At 44.7% G+C, this 16,012-nt stretch overlaps 1 protein-coding gene across 1 annotated transcript in view; it reads left to right on the top strand.

Moving 5' to 3' along the window:
* The window catches only part of ctnna1 (catenin (cadherin-associated protein), alpha 1), a 151,331-nt gene that overhangs the window by 118,615 nt on the left and 16,704 nt on the right, over positions 1–16,012 (top strand). Inside the window, exon 16 of the mRNA XM_072674303.1 lies at positions 1,694–1,799. Within this exon, the coding sequence (XP_072530404.1) occupies positions 1,694–1,799 (106 nt within the window). The remainder of the gene's footprint in view (positions 1–1,693; positions 1,800–16,012) is intronic.

The following is a 16,012-nucleotide window of genomic DNA, read 5'->3' as shown; positions in this document are numbered from 1 at the left end:
GCTACGCCACTGTAGCTTGAATAGACTGAATATGTGAATGTGCTGGTTTTTGTGACCTACAGCTACAAAAAAACTACAGCTGGTTTTCTATCTGAATTTTCAAAAATGGACTGGCTGGTTAATGTTTGCATACTAGATCAAATTATTTACTGAAAAGGGGGGAATTTAGTTCCCACTATGTGACTGTGCGTTAGTTAATACAGAGCCAGCTTCAGAGTGCACGTTCAGGGTGTGTGAGGATGTGATAACCAGCGGTTTGAATCTGATCTGTGGGCTTAATGAGGGCAATTTGTCCGTGTCTCTTTAAAACACGTGGGGGAATATCAGATCAGATGGCGTGGTCCGCCGAGGGGCGCCTGCTCTGTATGGCCAGTGCGTTTTTCCTCTGACGATGTCCCTGCAAGGCTACGCCACACGCTCCCGTGTGTATTCCCGTTCTGAGCGAGGGAGAGGGGGACAGAACTGTGTTTTCAGAAGAAGAGGGAGAGAGAGAGAGAATGCAGAATTCCATCTGCTGTGGGTTGGGTTTTTGAGCTTAGCCTGAAGAGAGCAGTTTTAAATCCAGGTTGCGCCACTTGCCAACTGTGTCCCGTGTTCCCTTGTGGGGGGGTGGGGGTGGGGCAGAACTGGCAGGCGGCGGGGCGGCCCGTTGCCTTGGCGCTGGGTTGGGAGGGGCTGGACCGAGGCTGTCCGGCTGGCTGAACTGGGCAAGACCAGAGCAGTAGGATGGGCGGGCAGGGCAGCGACCTCAGGAAGTGGACCAGACTGACCGGGAGTGGGTGGGAGCGCAATGCCATCTGGTTCTGCTGTTTCTGAGCGAGAGAGAGCGTCGATCATTCTCAAAATACTCTCTGAATTACTCTCATTACTCTTTCTCTCTCTCTCTCTCTCTCTCTCTCTCTCTCTCTCTCTCTCTCTCTCTCTCTCTCTCTCTCTCTCTCTCCCTTTATCACGCTTCCTCTCTCTAGCTTCCCACTCTGTCTCTCGCACTCTCTCTCGCACTCTGCATGTCTGTCTCTCTCACCTCTCTCTGCCTTTCTTTCCCTGTCACCCTCTCCTCTTCCTCCCTCTCTCTCTCTCTCTCTCTCTCTCTCTCTCTCTCTCTCTCTCTCTCTCTCTCTCTCTGCCTTTCTTTCCCTGTCACCCTCTCCTCTTCCTCCCTCTCTCTCTCTCTCTCTCTCTCTCTCTCTCTCTCTCTCTCTCTGCCTTTCTTTCCCTGTCACCCTCTCCTCTTCCTCACCCCCCCGCCCCTGTGCTGATTGAGGTGGTGGTCATTTAATGAGAAGAACCAATTGGATGGAATTGGATGTTGTTTTGGCCAAATTGCCACATGCTAGAGCGCGGCCTGTGTTGGACTGGGGTCCGCTCTCAGCTGTAAGCTGCAGAAATGGTCATATGCCCCAAAATGATCTTCCTTTAGGATGTTTTGTGTTTTTATCGTTTAATCATGAGCGAGTCTTGGAGGCACTTCACTTGCCAAGAATCTTCCAGCCCTTCTCTTCACCTTTCTCTTCAGTGCCTGCACTGGTGCTGAGGCAGGACCATCATCAGTCACCATCCTGGTCACCGACCGATCTTAATGTTGCAACACATTTTCACCCCACACTCACTGCTGAACACATGCTGCAGGTCTGGGGGGAGTGGTCCATTTGCAAGGTTCTGTGTACTGAGTGGTTGTGTTTGTGTTTCTCAGGGGGAAAGGCCCGCTGAAGAACACGTCCGACGTGATCAGCGCCGCCAAGAAGATCGCAGAGGCAGGTTCCAGGATGGACAAACTTGGCCGCACCATCGCCGATCAGGTGAGTCCGAAGCCCTGTAGCCCTCACCTGTGGGCCTAAGACACAGGGACGAGCCCAGGCGTCTTGTCTTACTTAAAGATCTTAATGCCTCTAAACCACTCCAGGGAGCCGCTGTACATAATTTATCTTCCGATTTATTCATGTGGCCTGCTTTTATCCTCAGCCTTTTTCTGTGGGTAGAAGAGGCTTTTGAAATCATGATGGAGCCTGTGGCACCAGGGGACCATTGTGAATTTTATGGCCGTGGTCCGGCTCCTCCATATTTTCTTCCCAGGGAAAACGGAAGCAAGTCGTAGTCTTGCGGTTAAGTGGATATGACACTTCAAGCAGACCGCATTCTGCCAAGCCAGCAGCGTTGAGGCTGCGTCGGCCATGAGCGGGTCGCTCAAGCATATGCTGGAAAATGACTTTACCAACTCAACTGACTGACTGCCTCGGTTTCTGTGAGTGGAGAGAAGCTGAAAAAGCATATCTGAGGTGGAAACCGTTTGGCTCCCCATCAGACATTTCTCCATGCAGGCCGTATCCTTTAGTTTGTCATTTAGTTAGAACCTCCCAGCACGCTGCGTTTACACTGCCCTGTTAAACACACTAACCAGTACATGTGTGAAATCACATGCTACGTCTGTGTTCACAGTGATGCTCGTGCTGCCGTTTAAGAATTAGCTTTGTGCTGAGATGCTTTTGGGAAACCCAGTCCTGTTAACCAACTCTCTGAGGCTCAGTTAACTCAGTTTTAAGCTGGAACAAATGTTAAATATAAATGATGACTTTTAACATTTCTTAATGTTATGAAGTGTTTATGCAAGATGTTATGAATATGTAATGCAGAAGCCCTTCATATCAAGTGTCCTTACTGCTTCAGTGGCTCTGGTGTTGAGGCATTTCCAAAATGAGCCTTATTTTGCAACCCATAGAATCCATAAGGAAGGAGCGAGCAGGGTGCCCCTATTGGCATTATACTTATGTAGTCGGGGTGCCCAACAGTGGCAGTAAAACCCAGATATCGAACCTACAACCCTTTGATCAATAACCCCCTAGAACAGAGAGGGATAAAGGGCCTTGCTCACGGACCAGCAGTGTTTTCTTCACATTTCCTAGCTTAAAAAGCTGAGATCAAAAAGCAGGGTCAGCCATGCTATGGTGCCCCTGGAGCAGAGAGCGGTTAAGGGCCTTGGACTTACTTAAGGGCCTTATGATGGCAGTGAACCTGGGTATTAAACTCTGCACTCTAGCCACTGGACCACCGCTGCCCACTGAGTGTGGGCATGTCCATAATACATCCCCTGGATATATTTTCAGGCCTGTTGGAAGACCTGATAAAGGTCCTTCAAATGGTTCTTTGAACAGTGAGTAATCTGTTGATGTGGGTTCTTTAGTTCTGTTAGGATCTATATTACAGACATGGCCCATCATGGAACGAAGAGTGTTTTTTCTGTGACATCGTGCAAATAAACATTGAAAGGGTCTTTACTTGTAAGAGTGCAGGACTCCATATTGTAATACGTCCACCCAAATGATGAGTACCAGGAGAGCAGTCTTTAATCACAGAACTTCCTTGGCACTGAGACAGGACACAAGCTGTTAGATGGGACTCTTCTAGAAGTCAGCTCTCCATGGCCATACACATTAAGCTCTTCCTATCTGAATTTTGTGGATAGACTGATACCACATGAGCTTGCCTGTATCTGCCTCATGATGAGCGGCACATGGTCGGGGAAACGCTGCATACATAACCCAGCTAACAACCCATCCACACCTATCAAACAGCACATGTACCACACCATACGCATTCAGGGACATGCAGACGCAGCCCATACACACACATGCGTCACACATATACACACACTGTCGAGGCAAACATATGTTCCTCCATGCAAGCACTGACCGTGCGTGCACATGCAGGTGCACACACTTACCCATATGTGCTCAATGTCTATGGGTGATTCTTCAATTAGGGGAACTTTTATATCCCCAGGTTAGAAATACTTATTACTAAATTACTAAAATAGCTTAGGTTTAAAATATTGCTTGTAGCACCACTAAAACTTTTCAATGTTTTAAACATCAAAAACATTGCTACTTTGGACTGGTTCCCAACCCAGCCTTAGAAACTACTCTGCTTCAGTAAAGTGCTAAATTAATTAGAATAAATAAAAACAAATTGGTGTGGCTGACAGGGGTTCTCAGGTCAGCCATGAGACAAGTAACATTGTGATGTTTGGGAAAAGTGAATAATTTAATTATGTATTTTTCCTGATCATGTAGATTTATTCAGTGTCGATTTACCATTTATACTGTTACAGCAGCACTTAAATGCCTATAAATAAGTAAATAATAAATAAGTGCATCTTGTATTTGCTGTATAGTGTTAGAAAATTCATGGTCTGAGGTGTGTATTATTTTTGGAAAAAGTGATTAACCACAGCCAGTTGTGTGTTGGTAATGAGGGGGGGGGTGTGGTAATGATGGGGATGAGGGGGAGGGGGGGGTTGTGGTAAAGGCCATTTGATATGTCTGTGGGTTAACATAGACTAATCCGAAACCACACCTGAATCAGCACCTCAATCAACTAATTAACACCAAGCTTCTATGTGTGCATTGCAGGGGTGGGACCAACAGTCTGCAGTTCTAGATAGATCTGGGTCCTGGGTCTATCTTTAGCTTGTAAGCCAATATCAAGTATTTAATTTCTCTAAAAACTTAGTTTTGGTTGTAATGAAGTCCCTACTTTAAAGCATGTAAGCACTGGCTTGACTTTTAATGAAGTAATTAATTCATATTAATGATTATTGACAGTTTATTTTTTAAAACATTATTTAATTTTTTTAACATTATGGTCCAAAAGGGCCCCTAATTGAAGTATCTCCCATTTGCTGACACAGGCACATAGTTTTATTTCAATCTCCCCATAAACACGAGTATAAACTGCAGCCCATGCATATCCATGAGGTCCCATGCATTCTGTGCTGGTTGTTGCAAGGTGCGTCCTAAACAATGTCACCTTGATTCCCATCCTTTCAGCAATTTCACGAGCGTGGCATCATCACCATAACAATAAAACAGCTCTGCTTTGTGGCCTGTCTGAATATGCCGTTCCTCAAAGCAGGTTCACCCAATTTCTCTCCTCATCGCGCGCCACAGAGGGGCGGCGAGCGAACGCAAAGCTGCGCAGCGTTATCCTATTTGCCGCGTGGCTATATCCGCTAATTAGCCATGCCTCGGAACATCTGCAGCGCGCTTTCAGAAAGACTCTGTCGACATAATCTTGTATAATGAGCAGCCCTTATGCAAATGGTCCTCCAACTTCTGATATTTTATTTAGCTTGCACTTTGATCCGGGACCAGCATGGCCTGCACTGGCTTCCATTTGAAGCCAGCGCGCTTCAGGAGCGGAGAGATAACTGCCCCAGCAAAGCTCCAGAAGCGGCTGTTTATCCGCTGCAATGAGTGCGATGATATCCCCTGATCGAAACAGATGGGGCCTGCACTAATGTGCGCGAGTGTACGCAGGTGTGAGTTTGACTGAAATTGTATAGGCCATTTTACATTGTTTTAGGTGTTTTGCTGGGGAGCCAGTCTCTCCAGCGAGCCAGACGACTGCACAGGTGTGCTGCGGGCTTGAAAGAAGCGGTGTAGGCCGTCTCTCATTGTGTTAAGTGCGTTTCTGGGTTGTGTCCAATTAGTTAGTTGTATGGCTATCTGTGTGTGTGTGGGCACTTGCGCTGTGGTTGTTTTCTTTTCCCCTCAGTTGTAGGTAGGTGTGTGTGTGAACAGTAATGAGATCTGAAGTAGCTCGCCTCGGATTAGTTAACAAGGATGTTTGCTGTGTGTTATATGATCATTATATGAAAATAAGAAATTTACAGGAGAGAAACCTTATCTTTCAATGAATATTATTCCAAGTTATTCCTAACACTCTATCCGCAAGCTAATAGTCCGACCTGGAGCTAACACTCTATCCGCAAGCTAATAGTCCGACCTGGAGCTAACACGCTATCCGCAAGCTAATAGTCCGACCTGGAGCTAACACACTATCCGCAAGCTAATAGTCCGACCTGGAGCTAACACACTATCCGCAAGCTAATAGTCCGACCTGGAGCTAACACACTATCCACTAGCTAATAGTCCGACCTGGAGCTAACACACTATCCACTAGCTAATAGTCCGACCTGGAGCTAACACACTATCCACAAGCTTATAGTCCGACCTGGAGCTAACACACTATCCGCAAGCTAATAGTCCGCCCTGGAGCTAACACACTATCCACAAGCTTATAGTCTAGCCAGGAGCTAACACACTATCCACAAGCTTATAGTCTAGCCAGGAGCTAACACACTATCCACAAGCTTATAGTCCGACCTGGAGCTAACACACTATCCACTAGCTATTAGGCTAGCCAGGAGCTAACACACTATGCACTAGCTAATAGTCCGACCTGGAGCTAACACACTATCCGCAAGCTAATAGTCCGACCTGGAGCTAACACGCTATCCGCAAGCTAATAGTCTAGCCAGGAGCTAACACACTATCCACAAGCTAATAGTCTAGCCAGGAGCTAACACACTATCCACAAGCTTATAGTCTAGCCAGGAGCTAACACACTATCCACTAGCTTATAGTCTAGCCAGGAGCTAACACACTATGCACTAGCTTATAGTCTAGCCAGGAGCTAACACACTATGCACTAGCTTATAGTCCGACCTGGAGCTAACACACTATGCACTAGCTATTAGGCTAGCCAGGAGCTAACACACTATCCACTAGCTATTAGGCTAGCCAGGAGCTAACACACTATCCACTAGCTTATATTCTAGCCAGGAGCTAACACACTATCCACTAGCTATTAGGCTAGCCAGGAGCTAACACACTAGCCACAAGCTAATAGGTTAGTCAGTAGCTAACACACTAGCCACAAGCTAATGTGTAAACCTCAAGGGAACGCTCTAGCTGCAAGCTAACAGGAGAAAGGAAGAAGCTTAATCTTGTAACTCTTCCATTGAACGTTATTATTTTGGAGATTTTCTATTGATGCATTAATCCTCAGATTTAGACACAAAGAACTTGATTGCCGTTATGCCAAATGATCAGTGCTGTAATTGACCGTTTGCAGTACACAGAGAAGGGGGTCCCAGACTAGGGAACCCTACCCTATACAATGTGTCCCCTCATCTAGCCCACCTGATTCAGAATATTAACTAATAAATAGGTTCATGTTCTTGGGCCAGAGTTCTCTCATTCAGCCGAGTTTCTTGCTTAGCCAGCTGACTTGAGGCTTAGTTCAGGCTAACTCTGTCAGGGTGTGTGTGTGTGTGTGTGTGTGTGTGTGTGTGTGTGTGTGTGTGTGTGTGTGTGTGTGTGTGTGTGTGTGTGTGTGTGTGTGTGTGTGTGTGTGTGTGTGTGTGTGTGTAGAAAATCTGACGCTGTGCCCCTAATCTTGGCCCTAGACTCCCCACCCACACGTACACAATAGTGTCTGGTGTCTGTTGCATGCTAAGCCGACCACAGCTATCAGGACTGACAGCTGCGTTCTGATTGGCTCTGTACATGTTTCTGTACAGTGGGTCTTATCAGCCTGTTGGGACACATGACTGCAAAAGCATTCCTACTGTACTTTATCCACAGCACCAGTGACTGTGGTAGTATGCAGTTTAGGAAACCTCTGCACTGCGGGAAATACGGGAGTGACATGACTTCTGCTGTTTCAGAGGAGGTAAAACCCAGAGTGTCCAAAGTGAAGAAGTTCTGCACTCTGAGTGCATAATATTGTAGTTCAGCACAGATATTTTATAATGTTTAAGGTTTACATCAAGTTATTGCTGAAATACGGTTGTATCATATTCAGAAGGATGGAGCAGGGATGGTTACATGCTTAAACACAACACAATAGTGTGCTTTATGTCCTGTTCCAACACGCTAGCCACAAGCTAATAGTCCACCCTGGAGCTGAAAATGCATCACAGTGAAAGTCCAGCACTGTGGTCATACATCTACCTGAAAGTTCTTCAGAATTGATGAATAAAGCAATAGAAAAGCATGTTCACAGCTCCTGGTGAAAGCATGATTAGTTCTTTTTTTTTTTTTTTTTTTTTTTTTTTTAGAAGACAGATTTGTGCGGTTGTGTGATTTTAGAGTCTGATTTAAGTAAAACTGTAGAAGCGTTTTGATTGTGTGTGTGTGTGTGTGTGTGTGTGTGTGTGTGTGTGTGTGTGTGTGTGTGTGTGTGTGTGTGTGTGTGTGTGTGTGTGTGTGTGTGTGTGAATGTCAGTTAGTTCTAACAGGATAAAACCACCTGCGTTTGATTCTGTGAGCGTTTCCTCACAGCCCCCTGGTCCTAAAATAAAAAGACCATTACTATGCATGTCCTAACTGCCCTAATGGTTTGGTTAGGAAATGAATCAGGAGAAAATGGTCAAAGTTACCCGTTTAGAAATAATCGTTAGGTTGGCGTGTGACTAATGAACGAGTGAAGGGGTTTTGGCAGCGCTGAAGGACAGGGCAGAGCTCAGCTGGTCTTTCTGATCTCGCCCAGCCTCAGACGGGACAGGTGCCAAGAGTCCAGCCCAGCACGACCTGGCACTTTGCACACGCAGGATCGAGGGCACTAGATGGAGGGAAAGTGGGAAGAACGAGGAGAGGAATAGAGAGGTCCTCGTGAGGCCTGAATCCATTAAGAATGAATCGCCTTTAATTAGCAGCTTAATTACCAGGTGGCAGCTCATGTTCCCTCTCCTTATTTATTGTAGAAATCCGAGCTCCTGAACACCACTGCAGGACACGCCTGCACACCCAGTCATCAGCCGGCAGGCAGGGGAACCAACAGTCTGCTTTCCCTCTACTCCTCCACCCCAATACTTCACTCTCAAACTGCAGTCTCCCCCTCTCCTTCTCTCTTGCTTGCTCTTACTACCATCTCTCTCTCTTTCTTACATTGTCAGCTTGCTCTCGCGTCCTTTTGTACTATCAACTCTCACGTTTTCATACTGCCATTTCTCCTCTTTCTCTCTCCATCTCTCAATCTCTTACATACTGTCAGCTTGCTCTTGCTCTCATACTGCTCTCGCTCTCATTCATACTGCTCTCGCTCTCGTTCATACTGCTCTCGCACTCGTTCATACTGCTAGCTCTTGTCGTCTTTCTTGCTCTTTCATACTGTTGGCTCTCCAGCTCTCTTGCTCTTATACTGCTCTCGCGCTCTTTCACACTGTTAGCTCTCATACTCTTTCTTGCTCTTTTATACTATTAGCTCTCCAGCTCTTGTACTCTCTTGTGCTCTTGCTCTCATACTGCTCTCGCGCTCTTTCACACTGTTAGCTCTCATACTCTTTCTTGCTCTTTTATACTGTTAGCTCTCCAGCTCTTGTACTCTCTTGTGCTCTTGCTCTCATACTGCTCTCGCGCTCTTTCTTACTGTTAGCTCTCATACTCTTTCTTGCTCTTTCCTACTGTTAGCTCTCACACGCTCATGCTTCCTTCCCGCTCTCATACTGCCATCTTTCCATCTCTGTCACAGTCAGCTCTCGCTCTCTTTTGTACTGTTAGTGCTCTCTCGCTCTCGCTGTCGGAGTGGAGGAGAACATACAGGAGCTGTTTTTTAGTGCAGGGCAGCGTTGGCACAAGTCTTCAGAAGAGTTTTTAAGAATCAGTTAAATGAGTGTAACCGAGCCGTATGAAAGTTTAAAGGATCACGGTGTGGAGAGATTGAGGGAGGGAGAGCGAGCGAGGGAGGGGAAGGAGAGGGCGAGTGTGCAGGATTTAGGTCAGCGACATGTGAAAGGTCTGCAGTGCAGTTTATTAACAATTTACGAGCAAGCTCCGCAGGGCACCTTAGGAGAGCTTCGTCTGGACGAGGTGCCAAACACGTAATCCTGCATAATTGAGATTTACAATGTAAATTTGGAGACCACCATGGGCTTTATAAGTACCCACACCCCCAATCAACCCCCCCCCCCCACCCACACACACATGCTGACACTGAGACATTGAGGGCATGTCTTCTCACACACGTGTTCTCCTCGTGATGTATGCCGTGTACATCCACCCATTTACATTCAATCAGTGCAGATTTATGGGCGTCTATGCCCGGCGCTGCCCACTTCTGGCCTTGTCTGCTTAACGAAGACACGGCGGTAAATTCTTCGCTTCACTGGAGGAAAGCCTCTCCTGCGCACGAGCCAGTCGCTGGGTTTTTAAGAGTTAACCCGTCTTTTCTGGCCGCCCGCTTCTCCCCTGCTGCTTTTGTTTCTGTTTGTCCTTGTTTGTTGGTTGATTTGTTTGCTTTACAGCCATCTCTCTCTCTCTCACAATCTCAAGGGTTTCACTATGTCGTTATGTTTAGGGTGGACTGGAGAGTTTCTCATTAAAATATGGGTGCCAGGAGAGTTGTGTGGAAATGCTAACCACACAGCAGCTCTCTTCCAGGCAAACTCCCAGCACACACTGGTAACAATGACCATCTCGCAACCATCCACCATTAACCGCTGTGTCTGTGTATTCATGACTGTTTACTGTAATAACAGTTAGTGAGGGAGCTTTGAGTAGTGAAGCTCTTTAAATGTCTGCTTCACCTTTAGTGAGTTCAGTTCTGACTGAGTTTCTCTAGAACAGAACATTTCACTCCAAATGACTATTCACGTCTTAGAATCTGTAGAATTCATATTTGAGCTAAATACGGTTGATGCTTTTGGTGGGGGGGGGGTGGATCTTCTAATTAATGTGATTAATGTGGGTTTACAGGAAATCTGAATACCTTGATACTTTTCTGAAGAGAGGAAGCTCTTGTTCCTGTTAATCATGTTTTTGTTTACTCTGTTGTTAAATACTCTTAAACATTAAGGTGTTGCAAAAAAAGCAGTACCATAAGAACCACTTACCATATCTGTAAATCTTAAAGTGGTTCTTTTATTGGATCGCTTCGTAGCACCTTTATTTAGAAGAGTTTATGGTGCTTTAGCTGATTTTAAGCTCTTTAAACTGAAGAGTCTTTTATAGCACTGTATAATAAGCTGGTGCTGTAGGTCCAATGTAAAGCAGAAGGACAGTAATGCCTCCAGACTGCTGCTGTCTGTAGAACTGCTGAGGCTGCTGAGTACTTTGTCATGTAGAAGTTCGTGGTTGTCTTGGTGGTCTGACAGGACACTGTGGTCACAGTGTGTAAGTAAGTTGGAGTGTGTTGTTGCGTGAGAGCCGGGTGGGTGTTAAGGAGCTGCAGAAGTGGGCCGCGTTGTTAGTTAGTCGTTAGTGGCTGTTGATGATGACGGTGATGATCCGGCTGGGTTGGCAGGCGTGCAGTGTCTCTGGGCTTTGGATGCACTGATGCGCACTCGGCCTCACTGAGAGCTGCTTTTTGACTCCGCTCTGATGTATATTTCACACACTTTGCGAACCACTTAATTAAAAGGATGCACGTGAGGCGCCGAGTGCATTTACCTCCTCAAGCTCCAGAGCAGCCACAGGCCCACAGCGTCCTCTCCCTCTGTCTCTCTGAAAGGGGAAAAATATGGGCATTTTCTGAGGATTATATGTTTTCAGGTGCTCTGTCGGGGATGATCAACCTGAAATTCAACCTGAACGTCCCAATAATGTTATGCTGTTAGTCAACCTCTAATTTTACAATTCTACACACAATCAACCTAAAAATATAATGAGGTATTACTAACCGGAAAATATAACATTTCCTATGGGCTTATATGTTGGTACAGTAGTCAAGTGTTACAATAATAAAGTTCCTGTATTAGGAACCTTTATTAGTTTTATTTACATTTTAATTACCTTTTAAGCCCCAATTCCAATTCTGCTATTGATACATTGTTACAATATTAAGTGCTACATCAGGCAGCAGTGGAAAATGGAGGATATAAGCTAAATAACATAAACTAATAGTGACCCTAATACTACAGTGCTGAAAGGCCACACTGCTGTAAGGTTAGTACTAAAGTGCACTGAGCAGAATGATGTTTCTCCCTCCTTAAACATACCTGAATCCACTCCTCAGTTAGTTCTTAATCGGCTGAAGTAGGTATCAGGAGGAGAACCGGTAAAACGTAAAGTGTGGGGGCACTTCAGGACTGCAAAAAAAAAAAAAAAAAGCTAGTTCAGTGCCGTTATTTGAAATCCTCTGCTGTTCTGTTCAGAACTGACCTTGGGGCTACGGCAGTTCCTGACTGAGGTTTTAAAGTAACAGATTGAATTCTGTGCCCTTAGACTTAAAAGCAGAGATCATAAAAGCTGATCTGGATATGTGAGGATGGGGTTTCATATTAGGCTGCTTGTTTAAGTGTACCCTTGGCGGTCGAGGGGTGTTGTCTTTAAAACTTTAGAACCTTGCCTGCAGTCAGGAATCTTGGTGAAGAAAAGCTGCAATTTTCTCATCCGATTAAAGCTTTAAAGCAGAAATGGGCAAAGCATGGGGTGTGCCCTCGCCAGTATTAGCTTTGAGTTTACTAACAGCATTAAATCAAAGTTTGTAATACGCACAGCCATACATGCCATGACTAGATCAGAGGGAAGCTGAATTTGTATCTATATACATATTAATAAAATCATGTGATCTAATGGAGTTAAGAAATCCAGACTCAGGGGCTCAGAGACATGGTGTTTTGCATCAGGATTGGGATCTCTCCAGGTGGGTCTGTGGTTAAGCGATGTTGGCTGGCGCAGGTGTCTGTTAGCTTGTGTGGCGAAGCTGGGCTCCCGGCGCTTTCCTCAGGGCGCGTTGGCTGCCTGGTGATGCCGCATAAACAGCGGCTCGAACGGAAGCAGCTGTTAATGTCGGGAGCGTTGCTAGTGATGGGAGGTGTTCTGTATGATGATGGGTTCATTGGCGGCACCAAATTGGGAGAATAAAGGGAAAACGAAGGAAATGGCACATGTATAAAATAGAGAATTTAGGGATAATGAATGAGGTATGGTATGAAGTTTGATGTTTTGGGTGTGTGTGTGCAATTCAGCTGCAGATAGCTGTGAAGTGTTGATAAGGTAAGAATAAATACCTGTGAGAACAAGAGTCCTCATTCTCTCTGTGTTGGCTAAAGTTGGGATAGTTGAGTCCTTCACCATCTTCCTTGCCTTGGTCTAGCACCACTTGCTGTAGATGGTCTGCAGGTCTGGAAGCTTGGTTCAGATGATGTGCTTAGCTGATCGCACCCTTGGGAGAGCCTGCCAGTCCAGTTTGTTCCCAAATCCAGTTTCTAATGCAGAACAGTTACCTGATGTACAATTAACTGTACGTGTGTGTTTTACCAAGAGCTTTTTAGCATTGCATAAGCCTGGTCTGGCTTTTTCTGAGATTTGAGGCAATCTTGTTCTGCTTAGTTTGATGGGTCCTTCTAGGAGTGAGATGTGGAGGTCTCAGTTTGCTCTAAGGGGCTGGGGTAATTGGCCGGGTTAAGTGCTGGGGGGGATTATTGCTCTGTTTCAAATGTCCCCTGATTGATTACCATGCTCCATGATGGCTTTATATTTGGCCGGCTCCTAATCGCAGAGCACCGCCTGACCATTTAAATGCAATATAAAACGCATTAGCTACATAAAGAGATGCTCCCTGTGCTCCTACATTAGGAGCCTGTCTATTAAAGCAACTACAGATGAATCTTTTATCTCTCTCCTAAAAATATTGCTTTGATATTAACAGGTGCTTTTTAAAATGAGACTTCAATTGCCTCAGGTACTTTGCTGTTCCCAGCATGTACTTTGAATACAGATCACCCAAGTGAGTAAAGTGGGGGATGGGAGGGGGGCCACAGGACTAAAATCAGGGAAAAGCAGGGCTAAACTGCTGGATCAACAAAATGGTCCTGACTTTTAAAAGTGCTTTCTTTTTTTCTGTTTGAAAAAAACAAAACCATCTTTTCAGTTGAGCTTGAGAATGGAAAAAACATATTGGTTGTATGACAGACCCGTGCATGTGCATTTTATATGCGTTTAGAGTGAATTTTACAGCAGTGCAGTGTTTAAATTACGGACGGCAGTATCAATCAGCTCAGAAGTATCCGTCAGTATTGGCAGATTTTTAACCCAAATATACTGTTGGCCAATAAGCCGATTGGCATCAGTCTCAAAAACTGAACTGTCCATCTGTTGTTAAAAATAAATGCATTTTCACATTTGTTTACCTCAGAAATGTGTGTGTATAATGAAATTCAGAATATCTGATTGATTCTATTCCTAATGTATACACTCCACGCTGTAGCCAGTGATTATTGCTGTCCTCTGTTTTGCAAAAACCTGGTATAAAAATCCTTGTAATAGCAACTACAGGAGAAGGAAAAACCTTAACTTTCAATGGACGTCAATGTAAAATGATGAGCCTTCCGTTGGTTCATTCATCATGAAATCCTGAAACCGTGATGTACAGCTTTCAGATCCACATTGTAAAAAAATTAAATAAAATAAAAAAAAGCAAAAAGATGCAAGGTTATGTAAAAAACATTTCTGCTTTACAACATTTTTTGCAAATATGTAAAGCCTATGGAGATGCGTGTATGTATGCATGTTATAAAAGTTTGTGTGTGTATGTATATATGTATGTATATGTGTGTGTATATATATATATATATAAAAAATATGGGATTATGGACCCTCGTAAACTATGTAATACATGTGTAGGTATGGTTCTCACCTCCTGACTGAGTATAAAAACAAGCCTGTTTGTGCTATTGGTGGCATGCCCACTGATGTCCAGTGGCTGGTGTTTTATGAGCTGTGTTTGCTGTGCCTGTAAATACAGTCTTGGCCCTGGTCACCCTGTCAGTAGACAGCAATCCAGCAGGTGTGATGGAAGATGGAGTGTCCAAACCTCTCGTTGCCTCCTGCTCTGATTCTTTCACTCTATTACACACACACACACACACACACACACACACACACACACACACACACACACACACACACATTCTCTCTTACTCTGTCCGTCTCTGCCCCCCACACACGTACACTCTGTGCTGGCTCCTTGTCTTCAGCAGATGCACCTTATGTCGGAGGCACTGCAAAGTCATGAGAGGAAATACTGCTGACTGCTTCACTTTTTCTTTCCTTTATGAAAATGGGGGGGGGGGGGGCTGTTGCGGCTGGCTCATCTCCAGGCAGCTCTTCAGTCCTGCTAGGATGATCCCCCACCCCCCTCAACCCCCTTTTAGACAAGAGAAATGAAAGCATTTAAATGAATCTGGTGTTCAACATAATTAGTGTTTCTTTCTCGACTAGCCGAGAACAAGAGGAGGATCTTTTGACATTTAACTTCCAGATATTGGCTGATATTTGACTTGGCTTAGGAGCTGGAAATGTACACTGTGAGCTCTGTAGGGTTTTCTGTGAAATTACACTGATGGAAATACTAACCATAGAAAAGTCTGAGCTTGGAGTTTTTACACCTGCTGACCCCCATATAATCCACTTTCTTATTGAACACAGTATTGTACGCACTAGGGATGTCCTGATTGGATTATTTTGTCCCCTTCTGGTCCAAGTCTCCTAATGTTGAGCATCAGGCGATACTTGTTCGATGTTTGTGTAAATTATTCACTCAGTTTAGATACTGAAGTAAAGTCCCTTTATTTATAGTTACAGTTTCTATAATGAGACTTTCTGGACTGATAGACTTAATGACTTTTATAGTCTTTATCTTATAAACCAGTCTGACCAATGAGCTCCCAGCTCATTTACAACACTGCAATCAGCTTCGTGTGTGTAGTGCTGCACACTCTGGACTGATTTCTGTTAAACTCTTCTTTACCTTCTGAGAGCGTTCTCACTGCTGCCAGCTGGGAATAATGTTTATTAATGGCACCTTGAGGACACCAGATGGTGCTCTGAACACAGTTGTTAAAACAAAGACCCGGAACTGGATTGGAATTAAAATGGCCAATAACCGATCCTTTAAAATAAGCCTGGATTGGATCGAGACATCCCTAACACATATACACATATATATATATATATATATATACACACACACACACACACACACACGTCACTTAACCAGGGGTTCCCATCATAGGCCGGTCATGATTTCATTACCGGCTTATTGTGCAATATATATGGACATCGTCTCAGTAAATTGCTTACCCTGATGTTTCCAATTGTTTACTTAACAAGGAGGGTCCATTACCATTAATGAGCCGGTATGTTGAGTGATGTTAAACAGTGGCTTTATTGCTTTTATTTGTTTAGGATATTTAAACCTTTCTTTAATTCTGTCATAATTAAAGGTGTTT

Source organism: Salminus brasiliensis, chromosome 2 (genome assembly GCF_030463535.1).
Source record: "Salminus brasiliensis chromosome 2, fSalBra1.hap2, whole genome shotgun sequence".
Lineage (NCBI taxonomy): Eukaryota > Metazoa > Chordata > Actinopteri > Characiformes > Bryconidae > Salminus > Salminus brasiliensis.
Note: the sequence above shows the minus strand (reverse complement) of the source record. Positions and strands in the feature narration are given on the sequence as shown.